The following is a 14,814-nucleotide window of genomic DNA, read 5'->3' as shown; positions in this document are numbered from 1 at the left end:
AAAAAACTTCAAAAAAAAAGGAATGAATATGAGGCCAAAATTTACATTACACAAATGGCCGTGCAGAGAAATTTGGCCAAAATGAATTCCGGGTTTTAAAAGGATGATCAATCATCAAGGAGCATTTTTTTTTTAATTTTGAATTATTTTTAAACCTAATTTACTTGTCATTAAAAAAAGTATCTTATATTAAATGCAATCAAGATAATTATCTTAAATTATTTGTTAAGAGAGTTTGTAGCTTTTCTACTGATAATCTATAATTCACAATTTAAATAAGTATTATGTTTTATTATGTATTGTTTAATAAATAATGTTTATATTATTTCTACATATTTTACTATATATTATAAATATGATATATGTTATCATCTGCTGAAAATACCTTAAAATCAAAAGTTATTTTATGTATCTTTCATAGTTCTTGGCTTGCTTTTTCCGTCCTAACCTTTTTTCATTCAAGTCTTTTTGCCAATCTCATCAACCATTTTCATCTCCATTTCCATCTTCATCTCCATCTTCATCTTCATCTCCATTTTCATAGTCGTCATCATCAACATTGTCGTCAGTTGCAGAGATTTTTATAGGCCCCCCAAAGGGAGAGTTTTATATCCCAACCTCGTTCATTCGTCGAGAGCTATATCTCTGTATTTTTTCCTCCTCGTTTTCTTATTTTATTTTCCTTTATTTTTTTCATCTTGTTTTCCTCTCCTTTTGTCGCCCCATAAAAATCACACTTCTCCTGACTGAGTGAGATGGAGCCAAGAGTCCTGAGCCTCAAACGAGATGAGAAAGCAAGAGAGAGAGAGAGAGAAAGCGAGAGAGAGAGAGAGTGCGATGCCTGCAATTTTTTGGGGTGGCTCTCGTAAGTTTGGATTCTTCTTCCTTTCATATTCACCACCCCTTGGGGGAGAGGATGCTGCTCCTTCTCCAGCTCCTTCTCCTGCTCCTTCTCCTGCTCCTTCTCTTTCTCCTGCTACTGCTCCTTCTCCTTCTCCTGCTACTGCTACTGCTCCTGCTGTTGTTGTTTGTCAGCAGACAGATAGCCAATGATAAGCCTTAGCGTATGAGTGATGTGCCACGGACACAAAAACACGAGCCAACGAGGACAACAACCTCCCCCACAGACATGACATATTCCCCCCTCAACCCCAACCAGATCTCAGGATATATATATATATATTTTTTTTTTCTTTAGCTTTTTTCCATATTTTTGCAGAGGTTTTTCCTATTTGATATGCTGGCGCAACAACAACAACCACCACCCCAAAGGAGTCATTCGTTCCCTAAGTCAGGCTCTGTGAATGCTGATGGCATTTCCACAAAACTAGAGAAAATGGGGGGAAAAAAATATACAAGTACATATATGGGTACATGTATTGAAAATAGTGTGCAGGGAAATGGGACCCAAAGGAAAATGATATGTACAAATATGTAAAGAGAATAAACAACCTTTGTATATTTGTATTTATATTTTATACATAAGCAAAGATGCATTTCGAAATATATTTCTAGCTGGATTTATAGATAAATATTTAGATAAATATATAGATTGATTTTTAGGAAGACATTACGATTGATATTGAAATATATATTAAGATAGATACTCAGATAGATATAAAAATGGGTATAAAGATTAAAATTTAGATGAATATTTAGATAGATATTCATATTGAGAGATATTAAGAAAGATATTTCAAAAGATAGATATATAGATACTCAGATAGATATAAAAATAGGTATAAAGATTAAAATTTAGATGGATATTTAGATAGATGTTTAAACGGATACTTGGAAAGATTTAAAGATAGGTATTCAAATATATATTTAGATGTCTATCTAGATAGATATCTAGTTAAATTTACTTTCAATTAAAGATAAATAAAATAGCAAAAGTAATTAAGAAACATTTCCATAATTAAATTCCTCTTTTTACATAGAGTTATTATATTATTTTCCTACCTCTCAATCACATAACTTAATACTCTTCTATCATTGTTTTTCTCTGCTCTAACTGAAAATGAATTCTTGTTTAAAGAGCAAACTCCTGTGACCATTCACCGCCCACTGGGTAGCCGCAGAATCCACGGCAGCTCAAACAGGATCTCGCCGCAAGGACATGAAGTGCATCACATTGCGGTCTGTTGTTTGGGGGATTTTCATTCGGTTTCAGTTCGGGGTTTAACTCTCTCTCCTCTCATCTCTCATCTCTCTCTGTGTGTTTATTTTGTTAATATTGCGACACTCTCCCGCCTCAGCTCACCTGCTAAGTTCAGCGGTTACCTGGGCCTGGGCTCATTTGATGTGGTATTTTCAATCCTCAAACCAAAAAGCCCCAAGTTTCCCCCCCTCAAAAATCCTTTCCCCAGCCCCTATGGCCACCTGCCTTTTGTTTTTTGTATTGGCAAAAGTCTGGGCAGGTCCGGGCCATTGATTGATTTTAAATGCTTTTGGTGTTGCCGATTCATTGAAAATTTATGTATTTGTAAATTTGCATTTTTCAATATTTAATGCAAGCAAAAGGTAGGGTGGGTCTCATAAATGTGTAAATGTCTTTTTGTGGTTATAAATATATGTTATAGAGTAGGTGTACTCGATATGAAGATCAAATATAACCTATAGGCTTGTAAAGTAATAAATATTATTAGAATTATGTTTTTATTATTTTAGGATATATTAACATAATTTTAAATGAAATAAATAATATATACAAATTAAGATTTAAACTAAGATACTTATCAGTGATAATTTTGCATATTTCTACCACGAAAGTATTTAACATTAGCTCATTAATTCTTTAAAATTTCTAGTGAATTTATTCACAACTTTGCATACCTAAAATATTTATTTGTACTTTTCTACCTCATCTGTGTTTTTTTATGGATCTTCAAAGACAAAAAACTTCATATAAATTTTAAATACAACTGGAGCTCTATTTATTTCCGAGTCTTTGCAATTTATACCCAAAACCTAACTCTGAACAATTAATTTACTTGAAGAAAATGTTCACAAAACAGACTGTGCACTGTTTCGCTTATTTTCCCCCCTCTATTTTCACCCATTTTTCCCGCTTTTCCTCGGCTTTTCCGCCCCCTCCATTCATTTTGCTGGTGCATTTGCTGACTGACTTTAGTCAGCGCTTAATGCGATTAAGGGTTTAAAGTTTTGTGCCAAATAAAGCGTATGCACTTCTACGCCCCAACCGCCCCCAAAAATTTTCCCACACACACACAGACACACACATACAGGACTACAGGAGGACAGGGGGAGGGAGGAGCCTGTGATTGCTGGAAAATTTCTGCTTTGATTGGCAAAATTTAGCTCGAAGCCTGGCCAAAGTTGGCAACTTTTTAGCCATAACCATTTTGTGGGCCAAGACAAGCATAATATTATGCATATTATAATGATCAGCAGCAATGCAGAAAGCAGCAAGGACATTCTCTCCTGTAGCTGAGCACAAATTGTCCTTTAATTGGTTTTGCACATTAATTTTGCAGAATTTATTGCGCTTTGTGGCACTCCAAGTGCAGCTTGCCAGCCCCAAAATGCAATTAATAATAAACAATCTTGGCACTAGGATATAGAGAGAGAAAGAGCAGCTAGGCAGTAGCAATAATAATAATAATAATAATAATTTGAACAATCCCATAATCGGAAAACTTCATGTGTCCTCGTTGTGTATCAATATACCTTCATTTTTGATGGACATGTGTCCTGTCTTGGGAAAGTTGTTGTTGGTATGCCTGGCGGAAAGGCTTCAAATCTGTTCTTGATTGAAGCCTTTAAATTTAAGAATATATTGGCTAAATTGTTTCAGACTTTAAGCAGCATTTTGTATATAAAAAGTAGTGAAAATGATTCTCAGTGGAGTATCGAAATCCTTTTAAAAAATATCAAATATCAGTTTTATCGATTCAACTATCGAAAAGAATATATATATCGGGAGGGTTGGCCAGAATTCTGCGGTTTATCTTGGGCTGCCAGAGCGATAAGCTCTAAATTTATGCTCTCCCCTTCGCCTCCCTGAAAACATAAACATAAAATTCTTTTATCGTTTTATCGCAATCTTTCCTCAGTTTAACCTTGAATGCGAATGCACGTAGAGATGCTGCCCAACCGCCCCCTTTTTTTTTTTGTTTCTTTTTTTTTGCGCTCGCGTTGCCACAATATCATCGTCATCCCCCCGCGTGCGGAAAGTCAACTTTTGACAAGGCTTATCAGTGGACCAGCATCAGGAGCAGCTGAGGACACGCACCCGAAAAGAGAGCGAGAGAGGAGGTGGGTTGATACCGAAGGACAAAGTATGAAAAACCAGGGGGGGTGAAAACAGCAAGCAGCCCGTGGTTCTGAAGGGGGGCGGGGGGTATGTCTGTTCCAGCGATAAGGAAAAGCGAACCAAGGGGGAAAAGTCCCAGCCGACAGTGGAATGGGAATATTTTCCGTTTTTTTTTTCCTCCTCTGATTCAGCCTGGTTTTTCGATTTAAAGGAAACTTGGCTTTATTTTTTTGGTGTTTAAATATGTTAAACGATTAAATTTTAACCGAGGGGAAAAAACAAATTAAGCAATGGAAAGAGTCTACGTTTTTCTGGAACATCCTAAAGGATTTTGAACTCAAATATTCCTGACTTATAGGAAATTAACTCTATTAAATGGTTTTAGTGGTTTTTCATTTGTGTAATTAAGATTTGTTTAAATAAATTTCTTGAGCTTCAAATATTGAAATATTCTATATTTTCAATAACTCTTCTGGAGGGTTTATTTAAATAGTGCTTTATATATAACTCTAATATTGTTTTCTGTCAAAATAATACGAAAAATTTATAAAGAATAATTTGAAAAAATTAAAAAACCTAAAGAAAAATGCAGAAAACTAAGAAAAAATTAAGAAAAATTAAACAATATATATATAAAAATTAGTTTGTTGGCTTCTGCCAATATTTAACCGCTACAATTCGTTTCGATTCGATTCGTAACTGTTCCAATCGGTTCCGGTTGGGGCAAAGCGGTTGATTCGCTTTTGGGGGCCCCCGGGGACCTCGGGGGACCCCATTGATAAGACGCGGCGGCGATCGCTCCTGCTGCGTTTTAGATGTTTGCCGCAAATGATTTGCCAAACACCGAGCAGTAAAAATCAGCAAAGAAATACAACAAAATATAAAAACTGAAATAAAAAACATAAGACAGAGAGAGAGAGAGAGACCCACAAAGAGGGAGCTTCGGATTTTGATTAATTAATTTGCATATGAGCAATAAAAAGTAAGAGCTGCGTTAATTTCTTGGCGCCCGCAAAGTCAGGCAGGGTTTTTCCTCCTTCTTCTACATTTTTTTTTTTAATGCAGCCGTATAATCAAATTAATAAACGAACAATAAAAGTGCATAACAAATTGATGCGAGGCGATGATGATGATTATAATGATGATGATGATGGTAATATACCGATGAGAAGTTGGAGACACACCGCGCCGAAAATATATGTATAGGGAAAAAAAGAAGCAGCAGCATTACACGCATCATTATTACTGCTCTTTCTTAATACATTTTCCCTACGATTATTGATGATTTGCGGACAGGGGACCCTTAAGAGACCGGGAAAAGCGAGGAAAATGCGGGGGAAACGCTTCACTTGACACAGCTCACACAGCATACACACACAACTCACCCACACACAGAGACAGAGTAAAGGTATCGAAAACAACACACAAAATAACCTTGAGGATTATTATGGAACTAAATATATTATTTTTTATATAAATATAATTTTAAACATGTGCGAATTCCGTCTCTAATTTTTTTAAAATTTCATTTATTTTTATACCCTTGCAGGGTATTATAATTCTAGTCTGAAGCTTGTAATTATGTGAAGGAGTCATTTCGACCCTATAAATCATATATATTCTTGATCAGCATCAACAGCCGAATCGATCTAGCCATGTACGATAGAAATAAAATTTTTTTAAATTTTTTCCACATTTTTTAAGGGGTTTTATCGTTAAATTAAATAAAAAAAATGGAAAAAATTTTACTTTGTTTAGATTTTAAATTGAGTATGCAGATTTATTAACCTATTAGAAACTAGCATAGAACAGCTTTCCGATTTGAAATTAATAAATTTTTGGCTTAGTTATGAGATTTTACAATTTTTTAATTGTCAAAAAATTGGTCATAGAAAAATATTAATAAATATTGATTGAAAAATGTGAATTTTTTAAGTCGATTTCCAATTTAATCCTATATTTTAAACACAATATTTTTATATTTATGTATTAAATATTATATTTTATGCAAACTGCATGGGTATATAGAATCGGCTTATCCAGGTTAATTCCCTTCTTGTTTTTTGTATTTAAAAATAGAATTAAGAAACCTTAAGGATTAAAATAGAAAAATATATACGAATGCTAGGTTGAAAATGACATATATTTTCTATATATTCCAAAAATAATTTAATATAATTATTAAAAGGAAATCTATCTTTATAGTCTAAAATCTAATATAATCTGAAAAATAAAATTTATATAAAATTGATACGACAATGTTTTTGAAATTTTTGTGAGCTGTGCAGCTGCTGCTGTAACCTATGCCTCTTAATTTTTTTTCTTGTGTTTTTCTTGTGTTTTTTTTTTTTTTGCTTTCCTTTGCTCTTCTTGCTGCTGGAGCACTTGGAACGAATCGACGTTTGCTGCGGTCATCTGCTCCGCGATCGTTTTTCTTTGGTTCCAGCCGAACGAACGAACTGCTCAACCTGAGACAGTGTCTCTTTCCCCCTCCCCCTCCCCCTCCTTCTCCCCTCCCCATAACCGCTCTTTGGCCGCCGCGCCGTGCGAGTTCAGTCTGTGACTTTGAGTTGTGGGTTAAAGGTCAGCATCAGCACTGCTGCTCCACCTCCTTCGGCGGCGGCGGCGGCGGCGGCAACGGCGGCACCACCTCCATATTCCCTCTGCTTTCCCCTGTCCACCGAACTGCGTGAGAGCATCAAGTGGCTCAATTGCTAACTCAGCAAAAGCAACTTTAAACTTTTGTTGCACTGAAACTTGTGTTTTGATTTGTTATTCATTTCATTTATTATTATTTTATTTTATTTCTTGTATTTATAATTTATTATTCATTTCTTCATTATAATAATATTTACTACACGTTTACATGATAAGAACTTGCTCTAAATCAGAATTGAAGTTATTTTTATTAAAGAAACTACTATGAGTGAGATTGAAATAAGTTTAAGCAAGTTAATCAAAGAGATTATAGTTTATTCTCTTGAATAAAATATATATCACTTACTTGTTTAGAATATAAATATATAGAGAATATAAAATATGAAGCAATGTCCCATAAATATTATAGAGTTATAAAGTTTTATACCCTTGAAGGGTATTACAATTTCAGTCAGAATTGTTTAACGCAGTGAAGAAGTCATTTCCGACCCTATAAATCATATATATTCTTGATCAGCATTAACAGACGAAACTTTCTAGGCATGTCCGGCAAAAATTTATATTTTGAAAAATTTTGAAATTTTTTTAAGGGATTACATCGTTAAAATTATCAACAAAAAATCAACAAAAAATTAAACAATTTTAAATTATAAAATTAATATGCAGATTTGTTAGCCTAATAAAAACTAGCATTGAAACGTTTTCCGATTGAAAATTAATGCATTTTTGACTGAGTTATGATGGATTTTCACTGCAAATATATAGGAATTTAGGTTTCCGGAATTGATATATTTGAAATGAAGACCAAATGCTTAATATAATTACGGAATATACAAGAAAACTGCCTATCTTTAGTTAATTTCTTATACATTTATTAGTTTATTCACATTTTCTTTTAATAATCAAATTATAACCCTCTCTCAAATCTATATACAAGTTCTTGTCTATTTGTTTGTAAGTAAATTCAAGTAGTAATCACTATTCAAAATATTTTATTATACTAAGAATACTCTTTATTATTATTTATTATGTATTTTTGTTATTATTAATATTATTATTTTCCGTGTAAGAAAGAGCAACCTCCTGCTTATTTTTTATTTTTCCACGGCTGCTGCTTCATCATCTTCTCGTCCATTTGCGCTGGGCTTTTTGCAATCTCTCGGTTATAAATCAATCCCCGAGGCTTTAGCTACCGTTTTCTTCTTGTTGTTCGGCGTGCGTTTTCCTTTTTCTTTTCTTTTCTTTTATTATTTTTTTTAGGATTTTTCGAGGAAGAATTTTTGGTGTAATAGTAAATTATAATTAGAAAGAGAAAGAGTAAGAGAGGGAGAATGTTTTAGGGTTAGGAGGCAGCTTAACCTGTTGAGTGCCGAGCTGTAAATCAAAAGCCCAAGAAGGCGATAAGCCACCGAAACAACAGCCCCCAAGAAAATGCTAGAAAAAAGAAGCAAAGCAAAATACGACGGGTTAAGGGACAGGTACTGGAAAAAGGGTTAAGGAGGTGGGCTGTAGAAGTTTGCCAAATGAAATTTATGGCATATAAATTATCTCACACGTTGCCTGGACTATTGACAGCTTTAAAATAATCGTAAAATGGCCCAAGAAATCCATAAAGAAAACGAAAAAACAAAGAGTACAAATAAAATGTACAAAAAAAAAATAAAGTCAGCAGAAACAAAAAGGCGAAAAGCAGAACCAGTATCAGTCTACCAGAAAACCATGGCCCAGACACACACAGAGCCCATGAATGTGAATTACTATTTCAGCTTTCGACCTAAAAGAGCATTGGGAGCTTCAGCGGGTTAAAGGGGGTGTGAGGCTGAGGGAGGAGGCTTCTTTTGCTCCACGACAGGAGGACAGGCGACGACGTTGCCTTACCCTCGGCCAAGTTTCAGTTTTCAGTTTTCAGTTTCTGGTTCGGGCCAAGCCCCGGGATTGCAGAAATTGAAAAGTTCCCAACAGTTGGGGGGCCCCTCATAACTTTCATAGCACGGGACAGAGACAGGGACAGCGACAGAGACAAAGACAGCGACAGACATAAAGGAGTGAGACGGGAAGTAAGCTAAAAACTATTTGCCAGATCTGAGAACTCGACTTAGCCAAAGGATATCATGAATCCCAAGACTCTAGTCTCATTCAATGTATTTAATTTTAATGCAATCTTAAGACAAACAAAAATATTTGCAATAAGGTGCCCTAAAATTCTCAAGTAGGGATTGAGGGATACAAAATTATGGGGATGTTGAGCGTAGGAAAATAATTACTGACAAAATTGGGAATTAGAAAACGTTTAAAAATCCTTTGGAAACACATAATAAACACAAACACTTTCCAAAAAAATTTACAAATTTATTACACTCAAGAAATTCTACATTTTAACCTTAATTCAGTTGCTGCCTCATTTCATTTGCTGTTAAAGCACAACTTCATTTAGTTAAGATCTAAAAATATATTGATCTCGTTTTTTTTTTATATTATTCCTAACGACTTTGGTTGGCTTCCGCTATCTGGGGACCTGGATCGAGCGACTTTATATTGGATTTTAATTTAAAAGTGCCGGCGATTGGAAACGGGTTTTTTATCGATAGGTTTTGGAAGCTGTATAATATATAATATATATATTTAAACAGTGTGTTTTCTACAGTTTATATTATATATTTTTATTTATTTATTCCCTATTGCCGGACCACCGGCGAAGGCAGTGAAAATTCGTAGGATATGTATTGACAGGGGGAAGAGGGAGAGCTGGAGACTCAACGCCTCATTATGCATGGCAATTTATGGGCCACACCACGCCCTAGAACTAGACCTTAACCCCTTTTGCTGGCAGTTTGCTAAATGCGGCAGCAGCTGCCGTGTCTACGCTTCTTGCTCCATAAATCAAGCAAAGGATCCATAGACCCCGTTGATGGACAAGTTGAAGTTGCAGTTTAAAGTCTGACTTTCAGCTCTTTGCGTCGTAAAAATGAAAACAAAAAAAAAACTCGAAAAGAAAAATGCCTTTGCAAAAAATAATAATAATAAAAAAAGAACAGAAGGAGCCAAAAGGAAAAAAAATATATGGCTAGGAAAATGCACATTTCTTGGAGGCGCGGACAAAAGCTTCCACGGAAATATTGTTGCAGAGAGGTCCATGGCGATCCATCCTAATCTTCGGGATCGTAATGATCTTCCTTTGTGGCCAGTCATAAATGTTGATGAACGGCAGCGCGAACTTTTGTTGAAGGCGTTGCCAGTATGAGCTTTTGTTGCTGCTGCGTCTGTTGCAGTTGCTGCTGCTGTTGCAGTTGCTGCTGCTGTTGCAGTTGCTGCTGCTGTTGCAGTTGCTGCTGCTGCTGCTGCCGTGCTTAGCTGGCAGCAAAATAAAAATTGAAAAGATGCAGCCAGCAAGATATATATGAAGAAAAATGAGTAGAGGCTGTCCAGGGAAATGTTTCGTTAGAGCAAAGACCGGGAATTACCCTAGAAAGTGATCAACACTTTAAATGCAACACAGGAACAGGAAAATCTTTTATAGATAACAAAGTTATTGGAAATAAATGCAGGAATTTATCATGAGAAAAAACTTGAAACCAGGTTTAGTTAGCAAAGATTAGGGTTTTAATTGTATATAGAAATTAAGCGATTTAAGACTTGTTCAAAGCAGGACACATCTTCCTTTAGCTGTATCCCTTTCTTTTATCAAATTTCTATATATTTCATAGAAACAATAAATAATTATTAATGTATAGTTCAATAAAGAAAACATCTATCAAATTCGAAATAAAGTACTATCAATCTTTTAAGAATTTTGCAAACATTTCTACCAATTTTAAAGTTTTCTCCCCAAAGAATTTCTGTTAAACTTTAACCAACTCCTTATTCTATGTAAGACCTATTACCACTTAAGACCCCCTTCATTAACTAATGGGTACAACGAAAATCGAAAAAGAAAACTCGCTGAGAAACGGTAGAAGCAGGAAGAAGAAAGCTTGGCAGCTTTATGACTCGACTTGTCATCCGTCTGCAGTTGTAAAGACCTCTACCGAACGGGAGTCTATGGCTTCCTGAACATCAATTTTCCAGTAAAATGTCGACAGCTTTTGACTTGAATCGCCTCCGGAGCCTCCGAAAAAAGGAAAACCAAAACAAAACAAAAAACAATAGTTCTGTAAAACAAATTTATGAGGGAGGAAAATTGTGTTCCCCGCTTCATGTCCAATGTCAACAAGTTTTACTGGCGGATTCGCAGTTGCACTTAAAATTTTTACTTTGCCATTATTGATTTCTATAGATTTGTAGGAAAATTTAGTAACTAACAAGTTGTAAATCATAATTCCAATATTATGGATTATTTTTGGGAATTTTAAGAGAGATTTCAGGCTTTCTTGACAATATTTTCAATTATTTACATTGTTTCTTAATAAAAGTAAGCCTTGGTATATGAAAAATAAATGTAATAATCTTATTTTAAATTGTTTTTGTATAAACAACATTAAAATATCCATTGAAACTGGATATAAATGGTACAAATAAATAGGTACCTTTAAAAACACAAGACCAATACATTTTAGAACAAGTTTTCTTAGCATTTTTTCAATATAAATACTTCAACATTTTTATAAAATTCATTTATATAATTTACAAGGTTAAAATTATAAACTTTAGACTGATTTTTAACCTTCAGTGCCAAATATATTTTAAAAACAAACAACTTTTTTGCCATAGCCTTACTATTTGCAACAAAATTTTTATAAAACTTTTCCTCTGACATTAAACAGTCAGCAAAAGTGAAAATTTGACAGGAGAGCAAATGAAATAAAACAAAAAACAGAAGAAAAAACAACAACAGCCAGTAGCTTATAAAAAACGAAGAACAAGAAGGACAGCAGTGGCAGGAAAAAGAAGAGGAACAAACTGAAAAACTTTGACAACTGCGCAAAAGTTTTTCGTAAAATTACAACAAAAACGGAACAAAAAATCAAAACAAAAACAAAAGAACAAGAAACTTCAAAAGCACACACAAAATGGACATGCGAAAGAGAGATGGCAAGGCGGCCAAGGAAAAGGAAAGGCGACACAGGAATAGGAAGACAAAAAGGAAGAGAGAGTGACAGAGAAGGTACATTAGACCAGTCCTCTCTCCCTTTCTAGTCCTGCGATCCCTTTCAGAAAAAAAAAATAGAAAACAAGTTCAAAAGTGCAAAAACTTTTTTCCGCCTTTCCAGTCGTCGCCATTAAAATCCCTTCCCTTTTATCTTAACCCATTGATGGCCTATCCCAGTCTGTGTCAACAAACCTCAGAAGCAGGATCATAGCAGGATCACCTTTTCCAGATCCTTGAAGTTTTAAGCAGCCGTGAATTAGGGTTGCGTTTTATAAGATTGAAAGAATTAAGCGGAAAATCCCGTCGGTATAGCTCTTAAAAAATATTCAATGACAGAAATAGTCCTTATAATGCTCTAAAAAGTTTTTGTTTACGTTCTTAGGAATCTTAATGGTGTATCAATTAAATTGATATACATATTTTAGAAACCATGCTTGCTTAATATACTTTTCCAAATTATTAAAAAAAAAAAAAAATATAGAAAATGGGATGAGATATTCTTTTATCAGAAGAATCCTCAACTCGCAATTTCTAAAGGATCTTAAAAAACCTCATCCGATACACGGAACTAATGGGTCTATTGATATAAGCCTATTTCTAATATTATAATATATATATAATTTTATCCCGAGGAATCTCTTATCATTAACAAAAATATTTTTATAGTTATCCCATGGAATCTACGATGTTTATCATAAATATCTTTTTAGTTTTCTAGACCTTAACGCTGCTTTACAGAAATATCCCTTAAACTATATTTGTCATATCTAATATAACTTTTAGGTAGGATATTAGCCCTAGACGGCTTGTAAACCCAGACCATGAATAATAGATGATTACTATTTACAAACTCTTTCTTTGTAATCTTTTAAAGTTATCCTAGAACATAATAATAATAATGAGTAATCTTCTTCGTAGATGATTTATTGATCTCTAGTTTTAACCCATTTTATCGCATTTTCAAATTCAAAGCGATATGGATCCCTCTATTAACCCATGATATGACGATCACTTACCGATATTGTGCTGGCTGGTGTGCAGTACCGCCCCGAACGCCATTAGATGGTCCTTGGGCGGGGGGGCGCGGCTACCGAGGGCGGCGAACCCGTCGCCCAGAAATGACGCCAGTGCGACGGCCCTCAGGGGCGCTTTCGAGGCCTCGGTGAGAATTTTGTTGTCGAATATTTTGATGCCGGGGGATATTATATATGGAGTTCTTTTTCGCTTGTTTTTTTTTTGGCAAGGGGGGAGGGGGGTTAAGTTTTGGGAGCCTTTGTGACCTTTTTTTCGGCTTCTTCCTTTCTTGTTTGAGGGGGCGTCAGTGGGTTAGGTCTCCAAAAATAACGGTGCGTATGTTGTGGGTCCTGTGTGCGTCTCTGTGTGTGTGTGTCTGAGCCTGAATAATGTGTGTGTGTGCGTGGTAGGGGTACGAGTTCCGAGTGTGTGGGAGGGAGTGTGTGAGAGAGGCGAGAGGTGAGGTGACAGGCGAAGGAAGAGAGAAAACGCGGGGATCCGCACTTGCACACTTAACGGTAAGCGCGCATCAACAGAGAGCGAGTGGAGCGGCTGCGGAGCGGAGTGGGGGCGGCAGGCAAGTCGAGCGAGATAGCACGTGTGTGCCGGCGGCAATTTCAGTAAAAACAAAAACAAAGCGCGAAATGCCGTTATTTTGCGATTTGTAGCATTTAGTTGTTGTGTATATTTTTCTTGCTTCTCTTCGTGTAATTAACTCCTTATTTTTTTCTATACACTTCACTTTTTTCGAATTTTCTTTTTGTTTTGTTGCTTGCTTTTAATGCTTCTTATTCGTATATTCTTGTGTTGTTGTTGTTGCTGATGGTGCTGTTGCTTCGAATCACTTGCAAAAAAATTGAATTTTGTATTTTGTCGATCTACGGTTATTCTTTTGCGCGGCGGAAACAGCTGACTCGAAAGGTAAGCGGTAAATCGAACAGCGTAGCGTTTGTCTTCCCCGTTTTTGCGTGCGCTTGCAGCGCCTCACGAACGTCACGTCAAACAAAAACTGAAAACTGAAAACGGTAAACGCCAAACGGCGACGGCAAAGCGGACGGCCCGATTGAAAAGCCGAACGCACACACGAACGCCGAGCCGAAGCGGCGACGAATGGCGCGGCGAATGGGCGAGCGAGATAGCTGACCGCGCCGGTATCGTTCGTACCCATTGCCGCTAATCGGGGCGCTGGTGTTCGCCTTTGATGGGCTAGTTGCTAGAGCGAGATGTAGCGAGTGGTGGTGTCGTTCGTTGGCTGCTGCTGCTGCGGCGTCGACTGCGCTGCTTGCGGCGCTGCAATGGAGTCGCTGGCTGCTCTCTCTCTCTCTCAGGGTCTGGTAAGTGTTGTTGTTGTTGTTGTTGTTGTTGGTGCAGCAGCATACGATTCCTCGCTATGGCTTTGTTGTTGCTACTCTTCGTTTGGGCTTGTTGTTGTTGTTATCTCACTCTCTTGCCAATTGTTGTTTCTGTTATCATTTTGCAGTACAAAAAAATATAATATTATTTGAATTAAAAAAATTGTAATGAAAAAAATTAACATATGAAAATTTCAAAATAAAAACGGTATTTAAAATAATGCGCCTAGCTAAAACATTTTGTATTTTTAATTCACCAATAGGCATATATCTTAGATTTTGTTTCATCCTTTGTAATTAAAGTGTTGTTATAAGTTTTGAAATAAAAATGTTCACCTTAATATATTTATATATAAATAAATAATAGAAATAGGACTAACAGGATGTATATACATGTATATGAATTGGAGTGGGCTAGATCGGTAGAC

At 35.8% G+C, this 14,814-nt stretch overlaps 1 protein-coding gene across 1 annotated transcript in view; it reads right to left on the bottom strand.

Annotated features, from left to right (window-relative positions):
* Positions 1 to 14,146, bottom strand: part of Lim1 (LIM homeobox 1) — a 65,611-nt gene extending 51,465 nt beyond the window's left edge. Inside the window, exon 1 of the mRNA XM_020949684.2 lies at positions 13,037 to 14,146. Within this exon, the coding sequence (XP_020805343.1) occupies positions 13,037 to 13,079 (43 nt within the window). The 5' untranslated portion in view covers positions 13,080 to 14,146. The remainder of the gene's footprint in view (positions 1 to 13,036) is intronic.
* Positions 14,147 to 14,814: the final 668 nt, after the last annotated feature.

This window comes from Drosophila serrata, unplaced genomic scaffold (assembly GCF_035046125.1).
Source record: "Drosophila serrata isolate PLE 108 unplaced genomic scaffold, ASM3504612v1 contig_276, whole genome shotgun sequence".
In the NCBI taxonomy this organism is placed as follows: Eukaryota; Metazoa; Arthropoda; class Insecta; order Diptera; family Drosophilidae; genus Drosophila; species Drosophila serrata.
This window is presented reverse-complemented; position numbering and strand designations above follow the sequence as displayed.